Below are 22,072 nucleotides of genomic sequence, written 5' to 3' on the forward strand. Positions count from 1 at the left end.
TTTACTTTCATGGAGTCTTCTCTTTACTGTTGACTTAGAGACAGATACACCTACTTCACTGAGAGTGTTCTGGACTTCAGTTGATGTTGTGAACGGGTTCTTCTTCACCAAAGAAAGTATGCGGCGATCATCCACCACTGTTGTCATCCGTGGACGTCCAGGCCTTTTTGAGTTCCCAAGCTCACCAGTCAATTCCTTTTTTCTCAGAATGTACCCAACTGTTGATTTTGCTACTCCAAGCATGTCTGCTATCTCTCTGATGGATTTTTTCTTTTTTTTCAGCCTCAGGATGTTCTGCTTCACCTCAATTGAGAGTTCCTTAGACCGCATGTTGTCTGGTCACAGCAACAGCTTCCAAATGCAAAACCACACACCTGTAATCAACCCCAGACCTTTTAACTACTTCATTGATTACAGGTTAACGAGGGAGACGCCTTCAGAGTTAATTGCAGCCTTTAGAGTCCCTTGTCCAATTACTTTTGGTCCCTTGAAAAAGAGGAGGCTATGCATTACAGAGCTATGATTCCTAAACCCTTTCTCCGATTTGGATGTGAAAACTCTCATATTGCAGCTGGGAGTGTGCACTTTCAGCCCATATTATATATATAATTGTATTTCTGAACATGTTTTTGTAAACAGCTAAAATAACAAAACTTGTGTCACTGTCCAAATATTTCTGGACCTAACTGTATAATCAAGAATTTCTGGGTAACAGATGGAATATAAAGTAGTAATGATCTTTGGCCACTCCACAATGGCATAAATATAAAGAAAAAGGAAAGGAGTACTAAATGGCCAATCATAATATCAATAAATATCAAAACCATTGCCTTGTGGTATCAAAACCTGAACAAGTTTATTGAACATTAAATCAGACAATGGTAAAATCACAAAGTGTAGAAAAAGACATGATAAGCAGGAAATCAGTCCCAGATAAACATTTTCAACAGGAGGACATCAGCCCAATATAGTAATATACACAATATGGGTAAGCAGCACCCTGAAACTATAGTTAGAGGAAAATTCCTCACACCACAGATACATAAATAAGACAGAGCTGCTTACCCATTGAAAAAAGTGCAAGGGGGGGCGGAGCCGGACATGGCCGAGTGAGGAAGCAGCTTCTCTGAGCACCTCTCTGCAGAACTCCATAGCACTGGCCCAAGACTCCAAAATGGGCAAATTAACGGGCAAAAAGGCCACAGCACGAACCCCAAAGAAGGCCCCCATGGCTCAAGGCAAAATCGGGGCATATCTGTCTAATCCACGGGGCTCCAGCGCTCTATCGCAGCCCGAGCTGGAAAGGCAGCAAGAATCGCGGCCTGCTGACCCGATAACTGACCTCAAGACGTCGGTGGAGAGGCGGGGGTCGACAGTGGAGTCGCGGGGACCCGGGGGAACCGCGGTGACCACCGACAGCAGTGACGGTCACGGGCTGGGGGATGTGCGGAGGAGCGGCCGACAACATGAATCACAGGCCCCACTCCAAAATGGCCGCCGCACGCTTCCAGACCAGGCCCTGCAGCGTCAGCAAGATGACCCCTCAGCGGCAGCATCACCGCCCGCTACTCCTTCATCGCAGCCCGCGATGGGAATGGAACTTCCCGGTGGCCGGCAGAACATCGACTTACCTCCGGTCGCTTCCAGATGCCTAATGCCTCTTCAGCCTGCAGCACACACGCAGACAGGCTCTGGAGCGGCGTTTGGGAAACATCCATTACAGCAGCGCTCCCAGAGTGAGGGGGCCCCGCGGTCACCAGTCTCCCGCGTTGTCAACAGCACCACAGATGGAGGTAGGAAACAAAACCCGGGCACCCCGGCCCCACCGCATACCAAAATCTCCAGCCCGCAGGCGATAACTGGACTGGGGGAGGGGGGAAGGGGCACAGTCATGGCTGGCGACGGCAGCCCCCCATCATTTGCAAAAGGCACAATTATTTACCTGACGGCCCCCCCTATAACACCGCCATATACGGGCACTAATGTGGAGCAGAAGGGATCCTACAGCATCCAAGGGCCCCAGGACCAGACTGGGGGGAACCTCCAAGGGCCCCCTCCTTATACACCCCCTGCGAGGTGGTCCACGGGCTCCTCAAGGGAAAATAGCCCGACGGGCCCAGGAGGTAGCATGGTGGCAACCACTAAAGGTCAGTGGAACGATGGGCCCAGGGCACCAGGGACCCCTCCACAACAGATTACCACAGTAGCACACTTGGGAGGAAATATAAGCACCTCTAGAAGTTCACAAATACTATATGACCCAGCTTTGCAGGACTCTATCGGCTCTTTTTCCACAACATCTTTCTCCACTAATGTGATAAATGAAGAGCGTCCAGCATCCTTAGCAGACCTACGGTCCCTTTTCCAAGCAATGCCCACTAAAAATGATATAGCTGCTTTGGCCAACCAGGTAGTGGCAGAATGTAAGCAAGAATTTGCCCAGCTACGGATGGACCTTTCTTCACTCACCCAAAGGGTGGATGTCCTTACAGACCAACAAACAACATCTCAAGTTGACATCCAATCTGTCCAAGCCACACTGCAGGTTCAGTCCAAGCAGCTATTCTCTCTCCAACAGCACGTGGACGACTTAGAGAATAGAAATCGAAGAAATAACCTGCGTATCAGGGGTCTGCCGGAGTCAATTGCCCCTCCTGACATACCTTCAGTCCTTATTTCAATCTTTAATAATCTACTAAAAAGACCACCCGGGGCCCCCCTGGAACTTGACAGGGCCCACAGGGCATTGCGCCCCCCGGACCCAGGGGACCCCCGCCCGAGAGACATTGTATGCAGGGTGCACTATTTTGCAGCAAAGGAAGCTATCCTTCAAGCAGCTCGAAAGAAACAGTCCCTAACGTACAATGGATCTACAATACGCATCATGCCGGATCTTTCGAGACACACCTTAGCTCAGAGGGCGGTTCTCAAACCCTTGTTGGATGTCATTAGAGAAAGGGGTCTCCCGTTTCGTTGGGGTTTTCCCTTTTCTCTGTCGGTACAAAAAAATTCGAGATGGTGGGTAATGCGGTCACCAGAAGACCTCCCATCCTTTACCTCAAACCTGGGTCTACCCCCAATCTCCATCTCTCAATGGCCCACCACCTTGCTCCAACCGTGGGTCCCAAGGGAACGCCCAGCCCCTCCCCACGCAAATCCATCCCCCGTTCATGCAAGGGGACTCCCCCCGAGAGAGACTCGGGACCGGAGATTGGGCCGTCCGAGATAAAGGTCAAGATATCGGGGACTACCCAATGTATCGTAAACTTTAACTAGCTAAGTACATAGACTTTACTTTCTAACCTGCCGAGTGCCCAAGGCCCATATTACTCAAACTTTTGATTATATGCGCCAGTGTTTATGGTAATCTCTAATGTTAACAGTATACTACGGAGCTATCAACGGTTATGTCTGATCTTTTTCTCCCCCAAGTAGGTCGGGACCCTCTGTCTTGCCCGGGTGAGGCGGACAAGCTCCCCCGGAACGTTTGTTCTCAGCTAGTGTATTGTGCGGGAGCTATACCCCTGCTGTTTTCTCTGCTTCAACTCCTATTCTTTTTACTCTTCATCTGCCTTTCACAGTTCACACTTCCTTCTCCCTCCCCAAATGGTGGCCGAGACGGGCTAGTCCGTCCTTATATTTCATGTACCTATAACACTTCAATCTTTTACAGATGGCCAACCTGACAATCGCCTCCTTCAATGCTAAGGGTCTTAACGTGCCAGAGAAGAGAGCACAGGTCCTCTACCACTTCCACAAGCACAAGGTGAAAATAGTATGTTTTCAAGAAACGCATTTCAAACAGGGACACGCCCCTATCTTAAAGAACAAGTACTACCAAACCTGGTTATTTTCAGATAACCCAGAATCCCGCTCAAAGGGAGTGGCGATTGCCATTCACAAGTCTCTTCCACATCAAATTATAAACTGCACATCAGACGGTACGGGACGGTATATTATCCTCTCACTAATAGCTGGAGACCAAACATTCACAATCATAAATGCTTACGCCCCAAACCAGAGACAAGATGACTTTCTGGCTAGCCTTGCCGACACTGCGATGCCCCTAATTAGAGGTACAGCAATTCTCTGTATTGACCTTAATGCTACTCTGGACCCCACATTAGATAACTCCAAGGGGAAGTCCAGCATTTCATACACCACCATCAAACGTATCAAAAGGGTTCTATTAAGTATCCAGCTGTTTGACACTTGGAGAATAACACATCCGTCAGATAGAGACTATAGTTTCTACTCGCACTCACAAGACTCCTACAGTCGTATAGACTACATCTTCATACAGCACAATGCTCTCCCTTGGGTCCGACAGACTGGAATAGGCAGCATATTGTGGTCAGACCACGCCCCAGTATACTGTGAGGTAGAGGTTCCTTCCCTCCCAGCCCCTGCGGGAACATGGCGGCTTAATGAATCTTTGCTCATGGATGAGCTCTGTGTTTCTGATGTGCTGACCACGATCACTCATTTTTCAGAGGATCATTTGGCAGACGACACAGCCCCCACGTTTAAGTGGGAGGCACTGAAGTGCGTCTTGAGGGGCACTTTCATCAAACATGGAGCCCGTATTAAAAAAGAAAAAGCCCAGAATCTAACAGAGGCCCTCCGCAGGGTCTCGGGGTTAGAGCTTGCTCATAAGCGAGCTTTATCAGCCACCACCTTACAGGCCCTCTTGCAGGCCAGATTACAGGTCAAGAAATTGTTGGATGCGTCATACCAGCGCCTGTTGCAAGTGGGAAGGGGGAAATTTTATGAATTCGGGGATAAGCCGGGCAGACTACTGGCAAATGCACTGAAGGAAGGGAAAGCCCACACTCTAATTCCCTGCATTAAAAATACAAGAGACGAGATGCTCTATGCTACTCCTGATATCTCTTCTGCCTTCCATGCGTACTATTCCAAATTATACAATCTGACCCCTCGGTTTCCTGAGATGGACCACGAGCCCCCTACAATGCCCTCTCCCTTTCAACCTCTTAATCAGGCCACAATTGAGGACCTCGAGAAGCCATTTCTTCTTGAGGACATTCTGTCAGTAATCCGTGACACACCCGGTAACAAAAGTCCCGGCCCGGATGGATTCCCAGCCAAATTTTATAAGACGTTTGCAGAACAGTTAGCACCCCTAATGCTCCTTTCTTTTAACGCTATATCAGATGAGACCCCATTCCCTCCCCACTCCACGACAGCTCATGTGGCTTTGCTCCGAAAACCTGGTAAAGACCCTACCGCATGTAGCAGCTTCAGACCAATATCGTTGCTCAATGTGGATTTGAAGATCTATGCTAAGCTTCTTGCAAACAGACTCAATCCCCTTTTGCCAGATCTGGTGCACTTGGACCAAGCAGGATTCGTTCCTGGTAGGGAAGCAAGGGACAACACCCTAAAAACCCTAGACCTGGTCCAACATGCTCACACCCAAAAAATCCCCGTGATGATGTTATCGTTAGACGCCGAAAAGGCATTCGATAGAATTTCCTGGCATTCTATTTCTCAGACTTTGTCCCATGTTGGTTTTGGTCCAACCTTCTCATCTAAAATTTTGGCCTTATACTGTTCCCCGACCGCGCGTCTAAAGATTAATGGCACCCTGTCGAGTCCCTTTGATATCCATAACGGGACTCGACAGGGATGCCCCCTATCCCCATTGCTCTATATCTTAGTCATGGAGCATCTGTTGTCGGCCATCCGGCTTAACCCCGACATACGGGGGATTAAAGTTGCCACTCAAGAATATAAATGTGCCGCCTTCGCGGATGACCTACTTATTTATGTGCAAAACCCACTCACTTCCCTTCCATCCTTAATGCGTGAACTCAATCGTTTTAGCAAATGGTCCAATTTTAAAATCAACCTTGACAAATCTGAAGCCCTAAACATATCACTTTCCCAAGCAACAGTAGATGCTATAAAACCAAACTTCCCCTTCAAATGGCCACCACACGGCAGTATCGGCTACCTAGGTATCACTATCCCATCTGATGTAACCAGACTTTTCCAGCTTAATTTTCAAAACTTTCTCTCCAAACTCGAGAGGGACCTGACTGTATGGCATAGAGGCACCCTCTCATGGTTCGGTAGGATCAGTGCCCTCAGGATGACAGCCCTGCCCAGACTGCTCTACTTACTCCAGACGGTCCCGGTATATGTCCCGGCGTCGTATTGGGTAAAGTTACAGCGCCTGTTTAATCAATTTGTGTGGTCCAAGGGACGGTCCCGACTCGGGAGGAATGTCCTAACTAGGACCAAGGGGGCGGGAGGGGTGGGGCTGCCTGACTGTCGGCGTTATTATCTGGCTGCTGCCCATGCAAGGGTCTTAGACCTCTTACATAACTCTGGATCGAAGCTCTGGGTCCGCCTGGCACACGACCTGTGCCCCTTATCTATTCTATCCATGCCATGGAACTGGCCACTTCTTACCAAACATAAGATAGGAATGTCCTACACCACTAAACAAACATTACAATCAGTACACTCAATGCCACGGATTAAGCGCCTGCTCCAGACTCAGGGACCCCTCATGCCACTGACGGATAACCCTGACTTTTTACCAGGGGCATCGTCTAATAACTTTTTGGGAAGCTCAAAACAGAACCCCCTGAGACTGGGACAGGTGGCACCAGAAGGGGTTCTTCTCCCACTTCCGGACATTGTGGGGCAGAGAGACTTCAAAATGCGGTTCTACTTTGAATATGCCCAACTTAAACACTTCATAACCACGCAGGGGCTAGACCTAACTTGTCCCTCATCCCCAACCCCTTTTGAACTTATCTGTACAGGGACACCCGACACTAGACATGCAATATCAAGGATTTATGGGATCTTGACAGCAGCAGCAGAAACACCACTTCCTCGCTTCTGTGCTGCTTGGGAGGCAGAGCTCGGCCAGACATTCTCCAGGGATCAATGGGAACGATGCTTCCGCCTGACCCACAAGTCAGCGGTTGCAACGAGAATGCAAGAGACTTGCTACAAAATTCTCTCCAGGTGGTACAAGGTCCCGTCATCCCTTCATAAGTGGTGCCCCGAAATCCCTGACACATGCTGGCGGTGCGGAGCACAGGGAGGTACCATGGCCCATATCTGGTGGTACTGTCCGAGCTTGGCGGCCTTCTGGAGCAAGGTGCTGGTGGGCATCCAGGAGGTCACAGGGATCTTAGTCCCCAGTCGCCCCGAGGCAGCCCTATTGTTTATGTTTAAAATACCAGAAAAGGTGTATAAAAAATCTCTTACCGGACATCTACTCCAGGCCGCCAAGACAGTAATCCCACGACATTGGAAAGACCCTACCCCCCCGTCCATAGAGGAATGGGCGACAGAAGTAAATGTAATACACCGCATGGAGATGGTAATGGCTCAATCGCGAGGCCAGCTAGTGGAAGCCTCCTCTAAATGGTATCAGTGGGAATCTTTTCTCTCTGACCCAAGGTTTCTTGCCCTCGTTGACCCTCAGTAAACAAGACCCTCAGCTAGTCACACCTTCCATAGTCATTTTCATTCTTTTCAGGTTCACGCCCAACTGACGGGACGCCAGTCTCGGCCAACATACTCCTATCCACATCTTTCCCCCTACGGTTCTCCCCCCTCTTGTCTCCCCCACCCACTTCTGATCTACTCTTTTCCTTGTTCATCCTTCTTTACCTTTACTTTGGTTTCTTGTTCTCTATTAGTAAGTCATGTTGTTTGATTATTTCCTCAACGACAGTTGTAAAGATTACTGAGCCTGTGGCCTTTAGCCGCCGTGATGGCCCCTTGTTTATCAAAATTGTATTCAATGGTTTGCAATGTTGTTGTACTCTTTCCTTTGAAAACCAATAAAACTTTAAATTGGAAAAAAAAGAAAAAAGTGCAAGGTGCTAGGTCAGTGCCAGGGCAGAGGTCCAAATACATAATATTTATGTATCTGTGGTGTGAGGAATTTTCCTCTAACTATAGTTTCAGGGTGCTGCTTACCCATATTGTGTATATTACTATATTGGGCTGATGTCCTCCTGTTGAGAATGTTTATCTGGGACTGATTTCCTGCTTATCATGTCTTTTTCTACACTTTGTGATTTTACCATTGTCTGATTTAATGTTCAATAAACTTGTTCAGGTTTTGATACCACAAGGCAATGGTTTTGATATTTATTGATATTATGGTTGGCCACTTAGTACACCTTTCCTTTTTCTTTATATTAATGTATGAACATCTGATGTATTTTATACTTTGACGACCCATTTCCGGCATTGTATACATTGCCTACGTATTCTATAGAATGACTGTTTTTACACATTCCCGAGAGATAGATAGATAGAGAGATTTTATATATATATATATATATATATATATATATATATCTATATGTCTATCTATCTATCTATATCTATCTATCTATCTATCTATCTATATCTATCTATCTATCTATCTATATATATACACACACACACACATACACACACATACTGTATATACATATAAATACTCAAAAGACACATTCTTGCCACATAAAACAGATTCTAAGGCAGGCTTTGCACACTACGACATCGCAGGTGCGATGTCGGTGGGGGTCAAATCGAAAGTGACGCACATCTGGCATCGCAGTCGATATCATAGTGTGCAAATCCTTTTTGATACGATTAATGAGCGCAAAAGTGTCGTTATCGTATCATCGGTGCAGGGTCCGACATTTCCATAATGCCGGTGCAGCGACAGGTACGATGTAGTTTCTCGTTCCTGCGGCAGCACACATCGCTGTGTGTGAAGCCGCAGGAGCGAGGAACATCTCCTACCTGCGTCTCGGCTGCAATGCGGAAGGAAGGAGGTGGGCGGGATGTTTACGTCCCGCTCATCTCCGCCCCTCCGCTGCTATTGGCCGCCTGCCGTGTGACGCCACACGACCCGCCCCCTTAGGAAGGAGGCGGTTCGCCGGCCAGAGCGACGTCGCAGGGCAGGTGAGTGCATGTGAAGCTGGCGTAGCGATAATGTTCGCTACGCCAGAAATCACAAGATATCGCTGCTGCGACGGGGGCGGGGACTATCGCGCTCGACATTGCAGCATCGGCTTGCGATGTCGTAGTGTGCAAAGTACCCCTTAGCCCGAGTGCTCAGAAGCCAGATTTCAAAACTTAGCAAAGAGAGCGCAAATACGGTCTTAGCAGATTAAAAATAGTGGTGTATAAGGAATAACACTCACCTAGCAGGGTTGTGAAAGTCACAACCCCTATGAAAGCCTAAAAGATGATGGCGGCTGCCGCAGCGTCACGTGGGTTAATGTTCGGTGTTGGAAAGGAGAAGCGGGGTTAACGCCGCGCTACCACTGAATGAGGAAAATTGTTGATTAATAATAAATTATTTTATTTCATAGGTCAATGCGTTTGAGGGATCCAGTCCCCTTCTTCAGGACCAAGGAAAAATCAACAATATCAGATGATATTGTTGACTTTTCCTTTGTCCTGAAGAAGGGGACTGGATCCCTGAAACGCATTGACCTATGAAATAAAAAAATGTATTATTAATCAACAATTTACCTCATTCGGCAGTAGCGCGGCATTAACCCTGCTTCTCCTTTCCAACACTGAACAGAAGTCTGATTTAGGAGATTGCTATGTACCCCACCAACCACCCTTGCTTTTCTGCTACTGCTACAAAAGAAACATTAGCCAGAATAAGGCTTCTGTAGTTTGATAACAGCTGAGTATGTCGTAATTCCTTAACCCCTTCATGGTCAGGCTATATTCCATTTTCATTTTTTCCCTCCCCTTCTTCCAAGAGCCAGAACTTTTTTTTCCACCCACTTAACTGTATGCAAGCTTTTTTTTCAGGAACAAGTAGTAATTTTGAATGACACCATTTATTAAATCATATCATATAATTCCCTGGAAAGTAGGAAAAAAAACTCCAAGTGCAATGAAATTGAAAAGAAAAAAGAAAAAAAAAGGGTAATTTTATAATTGTTTGTTATTTACCATGTTCACTATACAGTAAAACTGACCTCGCAATTTGATTCTCCAGGTCAGTACGAGTACTCAGGTACTAAACATATATAGATTGTTTTTTTATTTAAGTGGTGTAAAAAATTCGGAAATTTAGAGAAGAAAAAATATTACTTGTGTTGCCATTTTGGGGGGGCTGTAACGTTTCATCGCTCAAGATATGGGGCCAAGTGAGGTCTTATTTTTGCGCTCTGAGATGATATTTTTACTGATACCATTTTAGGGTAGATAAGATGTTTTGATGTCCTCTTATTTCATTTTATTGCATTGTTTCATCGGCCCCTAGAAAATGAGAAAATGTAATTCTGGCAGTTTGATTTTTTTTTTCTCTTTGCGCTATTTACCGATAGGTTGCATTTTATATTTTGATAGATTGGACTTTTACAAACGTAGCAATCCCTAATATGTGTATTTTTAATAATAATAATAATAATAATAATAAAAAAAAATAATAATAAATTATTATTATTTTATTCTTAATGTGGCAAAGGTGATTTGAACTTTTATATATATTTTTTTCATATTTTTAAAAACTTTTTACTGTATTTGTTAGTCCCTCTTAGGGGACTTGAACCTGCAATCATCCAATCGCTTGTACTATATACAGAAGTGCATCAGCACTACTATGTACAGCAAAAATCACAGTCTCCTATGAACACCAGCTAAACGCTGACCTTCACAGAAGCACCGTCATTACAAGCATGGGAGTCTTCAGCAGGCCCCTGGCTGTCATGACAACCCACTGACACCCCGCGATCACATCACGGGCGCTCTGATAGGTGTGTGAAATGATGGGGCCCCATGCTGGCACCCTTTAAATGGCGCTATCAGAGATTGATTCGGCTCCACCCGCGGCTGTTAGTCGCAGATGATGGCCCAAAAATTCAAGCATGCTAAGCCCACATTAAAAAGTTAGTGACACGGCATATGATGTAAATGTATCTCATATGTCGTGAAGGTGTTAACATCTTTTACTACAGTTTTCATCTCCCAATATTGACTATATAAGAGCACAGATTTCTCATGTGCCTCCTAATATTTTTACAAAATTATAGTAGTGCTCCATTATTTCTTGTATTAAAGGGGCTATGGCTAGATAGCAAAAAAGAAGAGGAAGGACTAACAGAGGAAAGCTAAACAAAGATATAACTACCATAACTAAATGTCTTCACAAATAGTCCTACGCGTTTCTGCATAACAGTGTAACTGCCTTGAATCATTTGGGGGTCGGCAAAAAACTAAACAAACAGACTTGACAGCACATCAGCTCACAGTTGTGTGCACGTAGTAGCCGATGAGTTGATGTTTTCAGTTATACCGTTTTGTCTTATATCATTTTTTAATGCATTTTATTCAATTTTTTTTGTGTTGCTGAACATCTCCATGAATACAGCCGTATTTTGATTGTCTAGCGTCAAAGGAGAAAAAGAATACATCCACAGAAGTGTTATATGGTACCCGCTCAGTTGGTTGAAGGGAAAATTTGCATCTTTAGTTCCAGGGACCATATTTTCGGAAGAGAGGGGCGCAGAAAAAAACCCCAAAAAAAAACAAAAAAAAGAAAAAAACAACTTCCAGAATCAGTGGAGCAGCACCAATTGGAGGAGGTACTCAGTTTAAATTAAAGTGCACCAATCACCAGGATTTTCGTATATAACCTCAAGCCAGTGCTATACAGGCACTATCAGGCTGATTCTATACATACCATTAGTGGTCAGCTCGAATGTATAGGCTTTCAAATCCAAGAAAGTAAAGTCTATAAAATCATCAGCTTCTTAAGTGACAGCAGCTGAGGATCAGATAATAGCTGGGGGGGTATTCATACTTATCTCCTCCCCCTGTTAGAATTAGCATAAGTATTATACAATCAATGTAACTTTTAACTTCCAGGACCTGTGCGGAGGTCATACCCATGTGACCAGAAGGGGCGGGGCCTCGGCCAACAAAACTGATACCAGGAAGCAACATTTTTCTGTTGGCTGAGACCCTGCCCCTTCTGGACACATGGGTATGACTTCAGCATAGGTCCTGCCAGTGAAAAATTAAATTGATTGTATAATATGTATGTTAATTCTAACAGGGGGAGGGGATAACTATGAATACCCCCAGATATTATCTGATCTTCTGCTGCTGTCACTCAAGAAGCTGATGATTTTATAAACTTTACTTTCTTGTGTTTCAAAACCTAAACATCCGAGCTGACCACTACAGGTATGTATAGAATCAGCCTGATAGTGCCAGTAGAGCACTGGCTTAAGGTTAGCTATAATCTAAATCTTGGTGATTGGATTTTTTATATTTTTTTTTAAAGGAATCAATGAAAAATCCTCTTGAAAAAGTACAGCATAATCTAATGACAGATTAACTTTAACATAAAATTTGCCACACTTTTTTTTCTTTTTAGTAGGAATTTCCTCCAAATTTCTGTACCCAATTTTGATTATATGTCAAACTACATTAATAATAGGTGCTAGAAACAAGAACCAGATTACTGAGCCTTTCAGTGTATTATAGTAAAGTTAGCTACTCCTACTACATACTAAGTATACATGCAAACACATACATTCAACTAAAACAGAGCAGTGTCCTTTATATGCCCAGTAAAAGGTGAAAAGGACCAAGCCACTTTTCCTGGCCCTAAAAAGCCCAAGATGGCAAATACACTCATACATAATTGGTATCATTTTTTGGAACACTCAGACTAATAAAGATAATTGCACAGATGCATCCTGGTTTACATACACTGAAATAATTACAAGCATCCTGGGGAGAGAAAAAAAAATATCACATTTATTTCTTCTCTTCTAAATGAATGCTCCTTAAGTGATGAAAATATTGCATGTTGGAACATGCTGCCAATTAATAAGGAAAGGCAAAAGAAGAAAAAAAAAAAGTTTTCTTCCAATTTTGTATGAATAAATCTTGATTATAATATAATTAATTTCTCTTTGCGGTTTAATTCCTGCTTGCTGTCATTTACTGAAAACATTCTCATTTACCTCCAGAAACAAAAAGCCTGTCCTGATGATATTTAACGCAAAAAAGGTTTATGGCTTTGTTACCAATTCACTGATAGCTAGCAAGATTCTTGGGGAAAAAATTGAAGGAAAAAAAAAAAAGTGAAGAAAAACAAAAAAAAAACAACAAAAAAGACAAATAAAACACAGCTTAATTATTGTCGAAAGCAATTTATTATAGAATAATTCCTTTTTACTTAACTAAAATTTGTAAAATCCCTTTAGTGGCCAATTTTCCCCTAAAAAGTGGACCCATATACACACATTTTGACGTTATTAATATCTACCGTACTCACCAGTAACCGATCTTCCTTGTCAGGAGCCAAAACGGTCACCTCTTCTCCACTGAACACCACATCAAATTCACGCTTTAGGATCGTGCCTGAGGGCTTACACACTTTGCTTGTTTCCCACAGCTATTTTTAGAGGATACAAAAAAAAAAAAAATGAAATGTATTATGGAGTATATTTTTATAAATGTGACCTAATTGCATGGCACTACATGCTAGGAGAGGAATTTCTTTAAATGTATCTTTATTCTTCTCTCCGTTTGGAGCCTCTTCATCGCACAAAGGACCTATAGGATGCTGTTCAAGTAGTTTTAGCATGGAAAAGTATACATTCCCAATCCTGGTTAACCATTCAGCATCCTAATTTGACAAAAAAAATACAAAATCTGTTGTTTACATGAAACAGTATTGATGCAGAGTAAAAAAAGCATAAACATAAGTGTTTTCTGGCTGGGATTGACATCTGAACGCTGCTCTGTACATTATATTATACGTTCATAGGCTTCAAAGATCACACAAACATTCTGACCAGAGGGAGATCCACAGAAACCTATACCTGAGCCTGAATCTATACCTATGACCTGTTCAAAGAGGCGATCTGTAAAGGAAGTATGTGTTTAGGTTTTATAGATTTTATGGCTTTTTGAAAGCTTCCAGCAGTCAGATCTTTTTCATTTTTCCATCCACATAGCCATATGAAGGCTTTATTTTTGTGTGACAGTGTCTTTCTGATTGGAAAACAAAAGGATCGGTCTAAAGGAGCGCTAATGAAGTTAAGAAGCCGTATTCTAATGATTTTAAAATTCAAACCTTTTTATTAGTGGTCCCTTTATAGCCACAACGCGTCTCGACAACCAGTATGTTGTCTTCCTCAGGTGATATCAGCCTTGCTTAATTGGTATAGCTATTAGTCCAATTAGGATTTGCCTTTATATGCCATGTTTGTATGGTCTCATCTCACCTGAGGAAGACAACATACTGGTTGTCGAAACGCGTTGTGGCTATAGAGGGACCACTAATAAAAAGGTTTGAATTTTAAAATCATTGGAATACTCCTCCTTCCCTTCATTAGCACTCCTTTAGACCAATCCTTTTGTTTTCCAGTGTATTTTTGATTGACACCATTTGTTTTACCATAAAATGTACTGAAAAATGAAAAATAAATTCCAGTGCAATTGTGAAAAACGAAACAAAAAAACAAAAAAAAACGCAATTCTGTCATTGTTTTTTGTATTTACAGCCTTCACTATAGGGTAAAAGTACATTGTATATTTTTATACGTTTGGGAAATTACGCATGCAAATAACAAATATGTTATCTCACTATTTTCTACTAGTTTGCTAGTTACAGCTAGGAAAAGGGGGTTGCTTTATACTTTTATATTCCAGTCCCTTAGGGAACTTGAGCGCCTCCACAATGCATTGCAATACGATTGTGTATTGTAAAACTACAGGTGTCTGTGGCTGGGCTTCAGAGGAATAATGCCATAGAGACCTTATGAAGGCTCCAGGCTAACATGGCAAACCATCAGCACCCCTTAACTGCACTAAACTGACAGCAGCCATCTTGAATATCTTTTAAATGCTACTATCATGATTGACGCTGGAATTTGAAAGGTTAAATTGAAGCAATTAAAGATTGCTCAGATAGCATCAATTATTCTCTTATGCCTCAATTACTCTAAGGTGCCGGCACCTATGCTGTATGGTGCAGGCTCAGCTCTTGAGCCTACTCTATGCATCAATAGCCCCCAGTCGCAATAAATAAAGGGGTTAAATGCATGCACATTACAAAGTTCTATTTATTTATTTTAAGGATTTATTTAGGATATTGTCTAGAATGGCATATCTGGGAAATATCTTGACCTGATTGCAAGAGACTATTTGAAACATCTGGAAGAATGATTGTCCGGATAAGAAAAGATGAGGGCTACCAGGAGTCCTGTGACATGCCAATAGTAAAGCATCCTGAGACCATTCATATGTTGGGTTGTTTTTCATGCAAGGGAGTAGCCTCACTCAAATTTTGCCTAAGAACACTGCCATGAATAAAGAATGGGATCTAAACCTCCTATAGGAGCAACTTCTTTCACTGATCCAGGAGAAATTTGGTGAACAATGCTTTATCCAGCATGATGGAGCACCAAGGCACAGGGCAAAAGTGATACCTAAGTGGTTAGGTGAACAAAACATTTAAATTTTGGGTCAATGGCCAGGAAACTCCCCAGATCTAAATCCCATTATTAATAGAGCTGGGTGGACTCACAGATAATCGGGATGGCGGCTCCCTGATAAATTTTTTAAAAATCTGGATCCGGACAAGAATCCGATACCCATATAAGTATATGGGGGCCTGAATCCAGAGATGAAAAATGTTGGTAGAAGGGATAGGGAGTAGGACTCACCGAAGATCCATCATAACGGCAAGCTGCTTCCAGGTCATGTATTCACTTTCGGAGCCGACAATTACCCTCATTGAATATCCACTGCTGTCCTTGCCCACTGGCGCGTTTAATTGGTTGCAGTCAGACGTGCCCCCACCACCCTGAGTGTCAGCGTGTCACCTAACTGCAATCAATCACAGGCGCCATGACGGCCAGTGGGAGGGGAAAGCAGTACCAGTGTCTGTGGGTCAGTATGGTGGTATAAAAAAGAGAATTTTGTTACTTACCGTAAATTCTTTTTCTTATAGTTCCGACATGGGAGACCCAGACCATGGGTGTATAGCTTCTGCCTCCGGAGGACACACAAAGTACTACATTCAAACGTGTAGCTCCTCCCTCCTAGCATATACACCCCCTGGTAGCCAGTCCTAGCCAGTTTAGTGCAAAAGCTGAAGGAGGACATCCACCCACAAGTAGAGACAGAGCAAAACCCGGAACAACCGGAACCTCTGTCTAAACAACAGCCGGTGATAACACACGGAACAAGAAACCTGCCAACAGGCAACAGGGAGGGTGCTGGGTCTCCCATGTCGGAACTATAAGAAAAAGAATTTACGGTAAATAACAAAATTCTCTTTTTCTTCATCGTTCCTTATGGGAGACCCAGACCATGGGACGTTCTAAAGCAGTCCATGGGTGGGAATAAACAGAAAAACTGAGAAGTAGGCGAAACCTAACTTCACAAATGGGCGACAGCCGCCTGAAGGATGCGTCTGCCCAAGCTCGCATCTGCCGAAGCAAGAGCATGCACTTGGTAGTGCTTCGAAAAGGTATGCAGACTAGTCCAAGTGGCAGTCTGACAGACCTGCTGAGCCGTAGCCTGGGCCTGAAAGCCTAAGAGGCACCGACAGCTCTGGTCAAGTGTGCCTTGATCCCCGGCGGGAGAGGCACTTGAGTACACTGGTAGGTATCGGAAATGGCCGACCTAAACCAACGAGCCAGGGTCGGCTTAAATGCCGAGAGGCCCTTACGCTGACCAGCGGTCAGCACAAAAGAGAGGTGCACCGCCTAAGAACAGCGGTGCGAGACACATAGATCCGGAGTGCCCGCACCAGATCCAGAGTATGCAACGCCCTTTCAAAGCGATGAACAGGAGCCGGACAAAAGGAAGGCAGGGAAAATGCCCCGGTTAAGGTGGAAGCAGCAACCACCTTAGGGAGAAAGTCCGGAGTCGGACGGAGAACCACCTTGTCTTGATGAAGGGAGGACTCCGAAGAGAGTGCAGCCAAAACAGAGACTCTCTTGAGGGAAGTTATGGCCACTAGAAAGACCACTTTCTGTGAAAGACTAAACAAAGAAACCTCCCTAAGAGGCTCAAAGGGGGGTTTCCGGAAGCCGTGAGGACCGAATTAAGGTCCCAGGGCTCCAAAGGCCGCCGGTAAGGCGGAATGATGTGAGATGCGCCCTGCATGAAGGAGCGCACCTGGGCCAGCCGGGCGATACGCCGCTGGCACAACACTGACAGGGCCGAGACCTGTCCCTTAAGGGAATTGAGGGATAGTCCTAGCTGCAGACCGGACTGTAGAAGGGACAGGAGGGTCGGCAAGGCCAAAAGGCCAAAGGATACTTCCGAGCTCGAGTCATAGTGGAGATGACTTCAGGAGGGATACCAGAAGTCGTCAAGATCCATGACTCAAACGCCACACCGTCAATCTGAGAGCCGCAGGTTCTGGCGGAAAGATGGACCTCGTGAGAGAAGGTCTGGACAGTCAGGGAGATGCCATGGCACCTCTACGGACAGACGGAGCAGGTCAGGGTACCAAGCTTGCCTGGGTCAGTCTGGAGTAATGAGAATGACCCGACGGCCCTCCTGTCTGATCTTGCGCAGGACTCTGGGCAAGAACTAGAGGGTGAAACACGTAAGACAGACGAAGCTGGGACCAAACTTGAACCAGTGCGTCTGCCACAAAAACCTGAGGATCGTGGAGCCACGGTTTGACGGCTGAGACAATCTGCCTCCCAGTTTTCCACGTCTGGGATGTGGGCTGCGGATATGGTGGACTAGGAGAATGCGATGAACCTCCAACATTGCCAGGCGGCTGAGTGTCCCGCCCTGGAGGTTGATGTAGGCAAACGCTGTAGCGTTGTCTGACTGGACTCGAATGTGCCTGGCCGCCAACAGATGGTGAAAGGCTTAGAGAGCTAGAAACACAGCTCTGATTTCCAGCACATTGATCCAGAGGGCTGATTCGGACAGAGTCCAAGTGCCCTGCGCTCCATGGTGGAGATATACTGCTCCCCAGCCGGATAGGCTAGCATCTTGGTGAGGATCACCCGGGACGGAGCCAGGAAGGAGCGTCCCTGAGACAGAGGGGCCGAAGCCACCACTGAAACGAGCCCCTGGTCTGTGGCGAAGCCACCGCCCCGTGGAAGGAGGAAGTCCGCTTGTTCCAACAGCGGAAAATATCCAGCCGCAGAGGACGCAGATGGAACTGGGCAAGGGAATCGCTTCCATTGACACCACCATCTGATCCAGCACCTGTATTAGGTGCCTGATGGAACGACGTTGACCGCCAGCGGAGGGACTGCTGTTTGACTAAGGGCAGCTTCACAAGTGCCGACAGAGTCTCAAATTGCGTCCCTGGGTATGTGAACTTCTGGGTCGAAGTCAGAGTGGACTTGGACAGAATGACAAACCACCCGAATTGGGTAGAGTGGCGAGAGTGAGCGAGGCACTCCGCTTACAGTTTGCACTGGATGAAGCCCAGACTAGAAGGCTGTCCAGGACAAAAGGATCACTGCCAACCCCTAGAGGTGCAGGACCGCAATCACAGCTGCCCCGACCTTGAGAATACTCGAGGGGCCGTGGCTAACCCCAAGGGAAGAGCCACGAATTGGACCACTCTGATTGCAAAACGTAGCCAACGCTGGTGTGAAACTGCGATTGGCACATGCAGATAGGCATCTCTGATATCGATGGATGCTAGGGAATCTCCTTGGGTCATTGATTGATCGCAGAGACTCCATGCGAAAATGCCGCACCTGAACATGCTTGAGAAGCTTGAGATCCAGGTCGGAAGGCACCGCCCTCTTCGGGTACTAGGAATAGATTTAAGCAGAAATCTCAGAACCGTTCCCAGTCGGGAACCGGTACAATTACTCCAGTGGCCTGCAAGAATGCCACAGCCTGTGAGAAGGCGGCGGCCTTGGAGCAGGGGGGAGTTGACAGAAAAAATCTGTTTGGCGGGCTGGATAGAATTCTATCCTGTAGCCGTGGGAGATGGAATCCCGCATCCACTGATCGGAGACGTGTTAAAACCATACGTCGCCAAAGTGGGAGAGCCTGCCACCGACCAAGGACGTTGCTGGCGTGGCCAGATAGCCAGGAGGAGGCTGACTTAGTGGCAGCATCTCCTGCGGTCTTCTCGTGCGCCATTTGGGTTTACAATCCTTGGCTGAGCCAGTGGACGAGGCCGAGGGCTTAGAGAACGATCAGATGGAGGAACGAAAAGAACGAAACCTCGACTGATTCCTGCCCTGGACAGGTTTCCTGGTTTAGGTTTGTGGCATGGAAGAACTCTTCCCGCCAAGAGCTTCCTTAATAATTTCATCCAGTTGTTCCCGAATAGTCTGGTCCCAGCAAAGAAGGGAATTTTGTTTACTTACCGTAAATTCCTTTTCTTCTAGCTCTAATTGGGAGACCCAGACAATTGGGTGTATAGGCTATGCCTCCGGAGGCTGCACAAAGTATTACACTTAAAAGTGTTAAGCCCCTCCCCTTCTGCCTATACACCCCCCGTGCTCTCACGGGATCCCCAGTTTTGGTGCAAAAGCAAGAAGGAGGAAAAAATTATAAACTGGTTTAAAGTAGATTCAATCCGAAGGAATATCGGAGAACTGAAACCATTCAACATGAACAACATGTGTACACAAAAAAACAGGGGCGGGTGCTGGGTCTCCCAATTAGAGCTAGAAGAAAAGGAATTTACGGTAAGTAAACAAAATTCCCTTCTTCTTTGTCGCTCTATTGGGAGACCCAGACAATTGGGATGTCCAAAAGCAATCCCTGGGTGGGTAAAATAATACCTCGTAATAGAGCCGAAAAAACGGCCCCTTCCTACAGGTGGGCAACCGCCGCCTGAAGGACACGTCTGCCTATGCTGGCATCCGCCGAAGCATAGGTATGAACCTGATAGTGTTTCGTGAAAGTGTGCAGGCTCGACCAGGTAGCCGCCTGACACACCTGCTGAGCCGTAGCCTGGTGCCTCAAAGCCCAGGACGCGTCCACGGCTCTGGTAGAATGGGCCTTCAGCCCTGAGAGAACCGGAAGCCCAGCCGAACGGTAGGCTTCGAAAATTGGCTCTTTGATCCACCGAGTCAAGGTTGATTTGGAAGCCTGTGACCCTTTACGCTGGCCAGCGACAAGGACAAAGAGTGCATCCGAGCGGCGCAGAGGCGCCGTACGAGAAATGTAGGGTCTGAGTGCTCTCACCAGATCTAACAAGTGCAAATCCTTTTCACATTGGTGAACTGGATGAGGACAAAAAGAAGGTAAGGAGATATCCTGATTGAGATGAAAGGGGGATACCACCTTAGGGAGAAATTCCGGAACCGGACGCAGAACCACCTTGTCCTGGTGAAAACCAGGAAAGGGGCCTTGCATGACAGCGCTGCTAGCTCAGACACTCTCCGAAGTGAAGTGACTGGTACTAGAAAAACCACTTTCTGCGAAAGGCGTGAGAGAGAAATATCTCTCATTGGCTCGAATGGTGGTTTCTGAAGAACATCAGCACCCTGTTCAGATCCGAAGGTTGTAACGGCCGCTTGTAAAAAGGAACGATGTGACAAACCCCCTGCAGGAACGTGCGTACCTGTGGAAGTCTGGCTAGGCACTTCTGGAAAAAACACAGAGAGCGCTGAGACTTGTCCCTTAAGGGAGCCGAGCGACGAACCCTTTTCCAGTCCAAATTGAAGGAAGGACAGGGAAGGGGGCAAGGCAAATGGCCAGGGAGAAAAAACCCTGAGCAGAGCACCACGACAGGAATATTTTCCGCGTCCTGTGGTTAGACCTTGGCGGACGTTTGTTTACAAGCCTGTCTCATAGTGGCAATGGCTTCTTGAGATAATCCTGAAGACGCTAGAATCCAGGACTCAATGGCCACACAGCCAGGTTGAGGGCCCCAGAATTCAGATGGAAAAAACGGCCCTTGAGACAGCAATTCTGGTCGGTCTGACAGTGCCCCCGGTTGGCCGACCGCGAGATGCCACAGATCCGGGACCACGACCTCCTCGGCCAGTCTGGAGCGACGGGGATGACGCGGCGGCAGCCGCGGCAGTCTGCCGTGATCTTGCGTAACACTCTGGGCAACAGTGCCAACGGTGGGAGCACGTAAGTAAGCTGAAACTGCGACCAGTGTTGAACGAAGGCGTCTGTCGCCATAGCTCTGGGATCTTGAGACTGTGCCATGAACGTCAGAACCTTGTTGTGGTGCCGGAACGCAATTAGGTCGACGTCCGGCATGCCCTAGTGGCAACATATCTCGTGAAACCCGTCCTGGTGAAGGGACCCTTGCTCTGCGTCCATGCCCTGGCGACTGAGAAAGTCTGCCCCAAGTGTTCCACGCCTGGGATGTGAACTGCGGATATGGTGGAGGCTGTGGCTTCCATCCGCAGCAGAAGCCGCCGGACTGTAAGCCACCGCTGTGGAGTTGTCCGACTGAACTCGGATCTTCTTACCTTCCAGCCACTGCTGGAACGCTTTTAGGACGAGATACACTGCTCTGATCTCCAGAACATTGATCAGAAGCGAGGACTCAATGGTGAGTCCACGTACCTTGAGCCCTGTGGTGGAGAAAAATTGCTCCCCACGGAAACCTACTCACGTCCGTCGTGACCACTGCCCAGGATGGGAGAAGGAAGGAATTTCCCCTCGACAATGAAGTGGTATGCCTGAGAGAGGGAGACGTTCCTGTTGAGGAATGTCGGTTTCCTGTCTCCTTGCGTAGGAGTCCCTTTAGGACGCTGATGAACACTGCGTGAAAGGGACTGCCCCCATTGCTGCCACCATCTTCCCGAGGAAGTGCGTGGGGCGCCTCAAGGGGAGTGACTGACCTAGAGATTGCACCCCCGTCTGTAGTGAACGGTGTTTGTTCAGCGGAAGCTTCACTATCGCTGAGAGGGTATGTCATCTCCATGTCAAGATATGTCAGCGATTGGGCCGGTGTCAGATTTGACTTTGGAAAATTGATGATCCACCCGAAAGTCTGGAGAGTATCCAGAGTAGCGGTGAGGCTGTGCTGGCATGCCTCTTGAGAGGGAGCCTTGACCAGCAGATCGTCTAAGTAAGGGATCACCGAGTGACCCTGAGAGTGTAGGATCGCAAGTACTGC

General features: G+C 46.4%; 1 protein-coding gene across 1 annotated transcript in view; it reads right to left on the bottom strand.

Annotated features, from left to right (window-relative positions):
- Window positions 1-22,072, bottom strand: part of APAF1 (apoptotic peptidase activating factor 1) — a 166,241-nt gene that overhangs the window by 40,240 nt on the left and 103,929 nt on the right. The window contains exon 20 of the mRNA XM_075344681.1: window positions 13,307-13,426. Within this exon, the coding sequence (XP_075200796.1) occupies window positions 13,307-13,426 (120 nt within the window). The remainder of the gene's footprint in view (window positions 1-13,306; window positions 13,427-22,072) is intronic.

Source organism: Anomaloglossus baeobatrachus, chromosome 4 (assembly GCF_048569485.1).
Source record: "Anomaloglossus baeobatrachus isolate aAnoBae1 chromosome 4, aAnoBae1.hap1, whole genome shotgun sequence".
Taxonomy (NCBI): Eukaryota; Metazoa; Chordata; class Amphibia; order Anura; family Aromobatidae; genus Anomaloglossus; species Anomaloglossus baeobatrachus.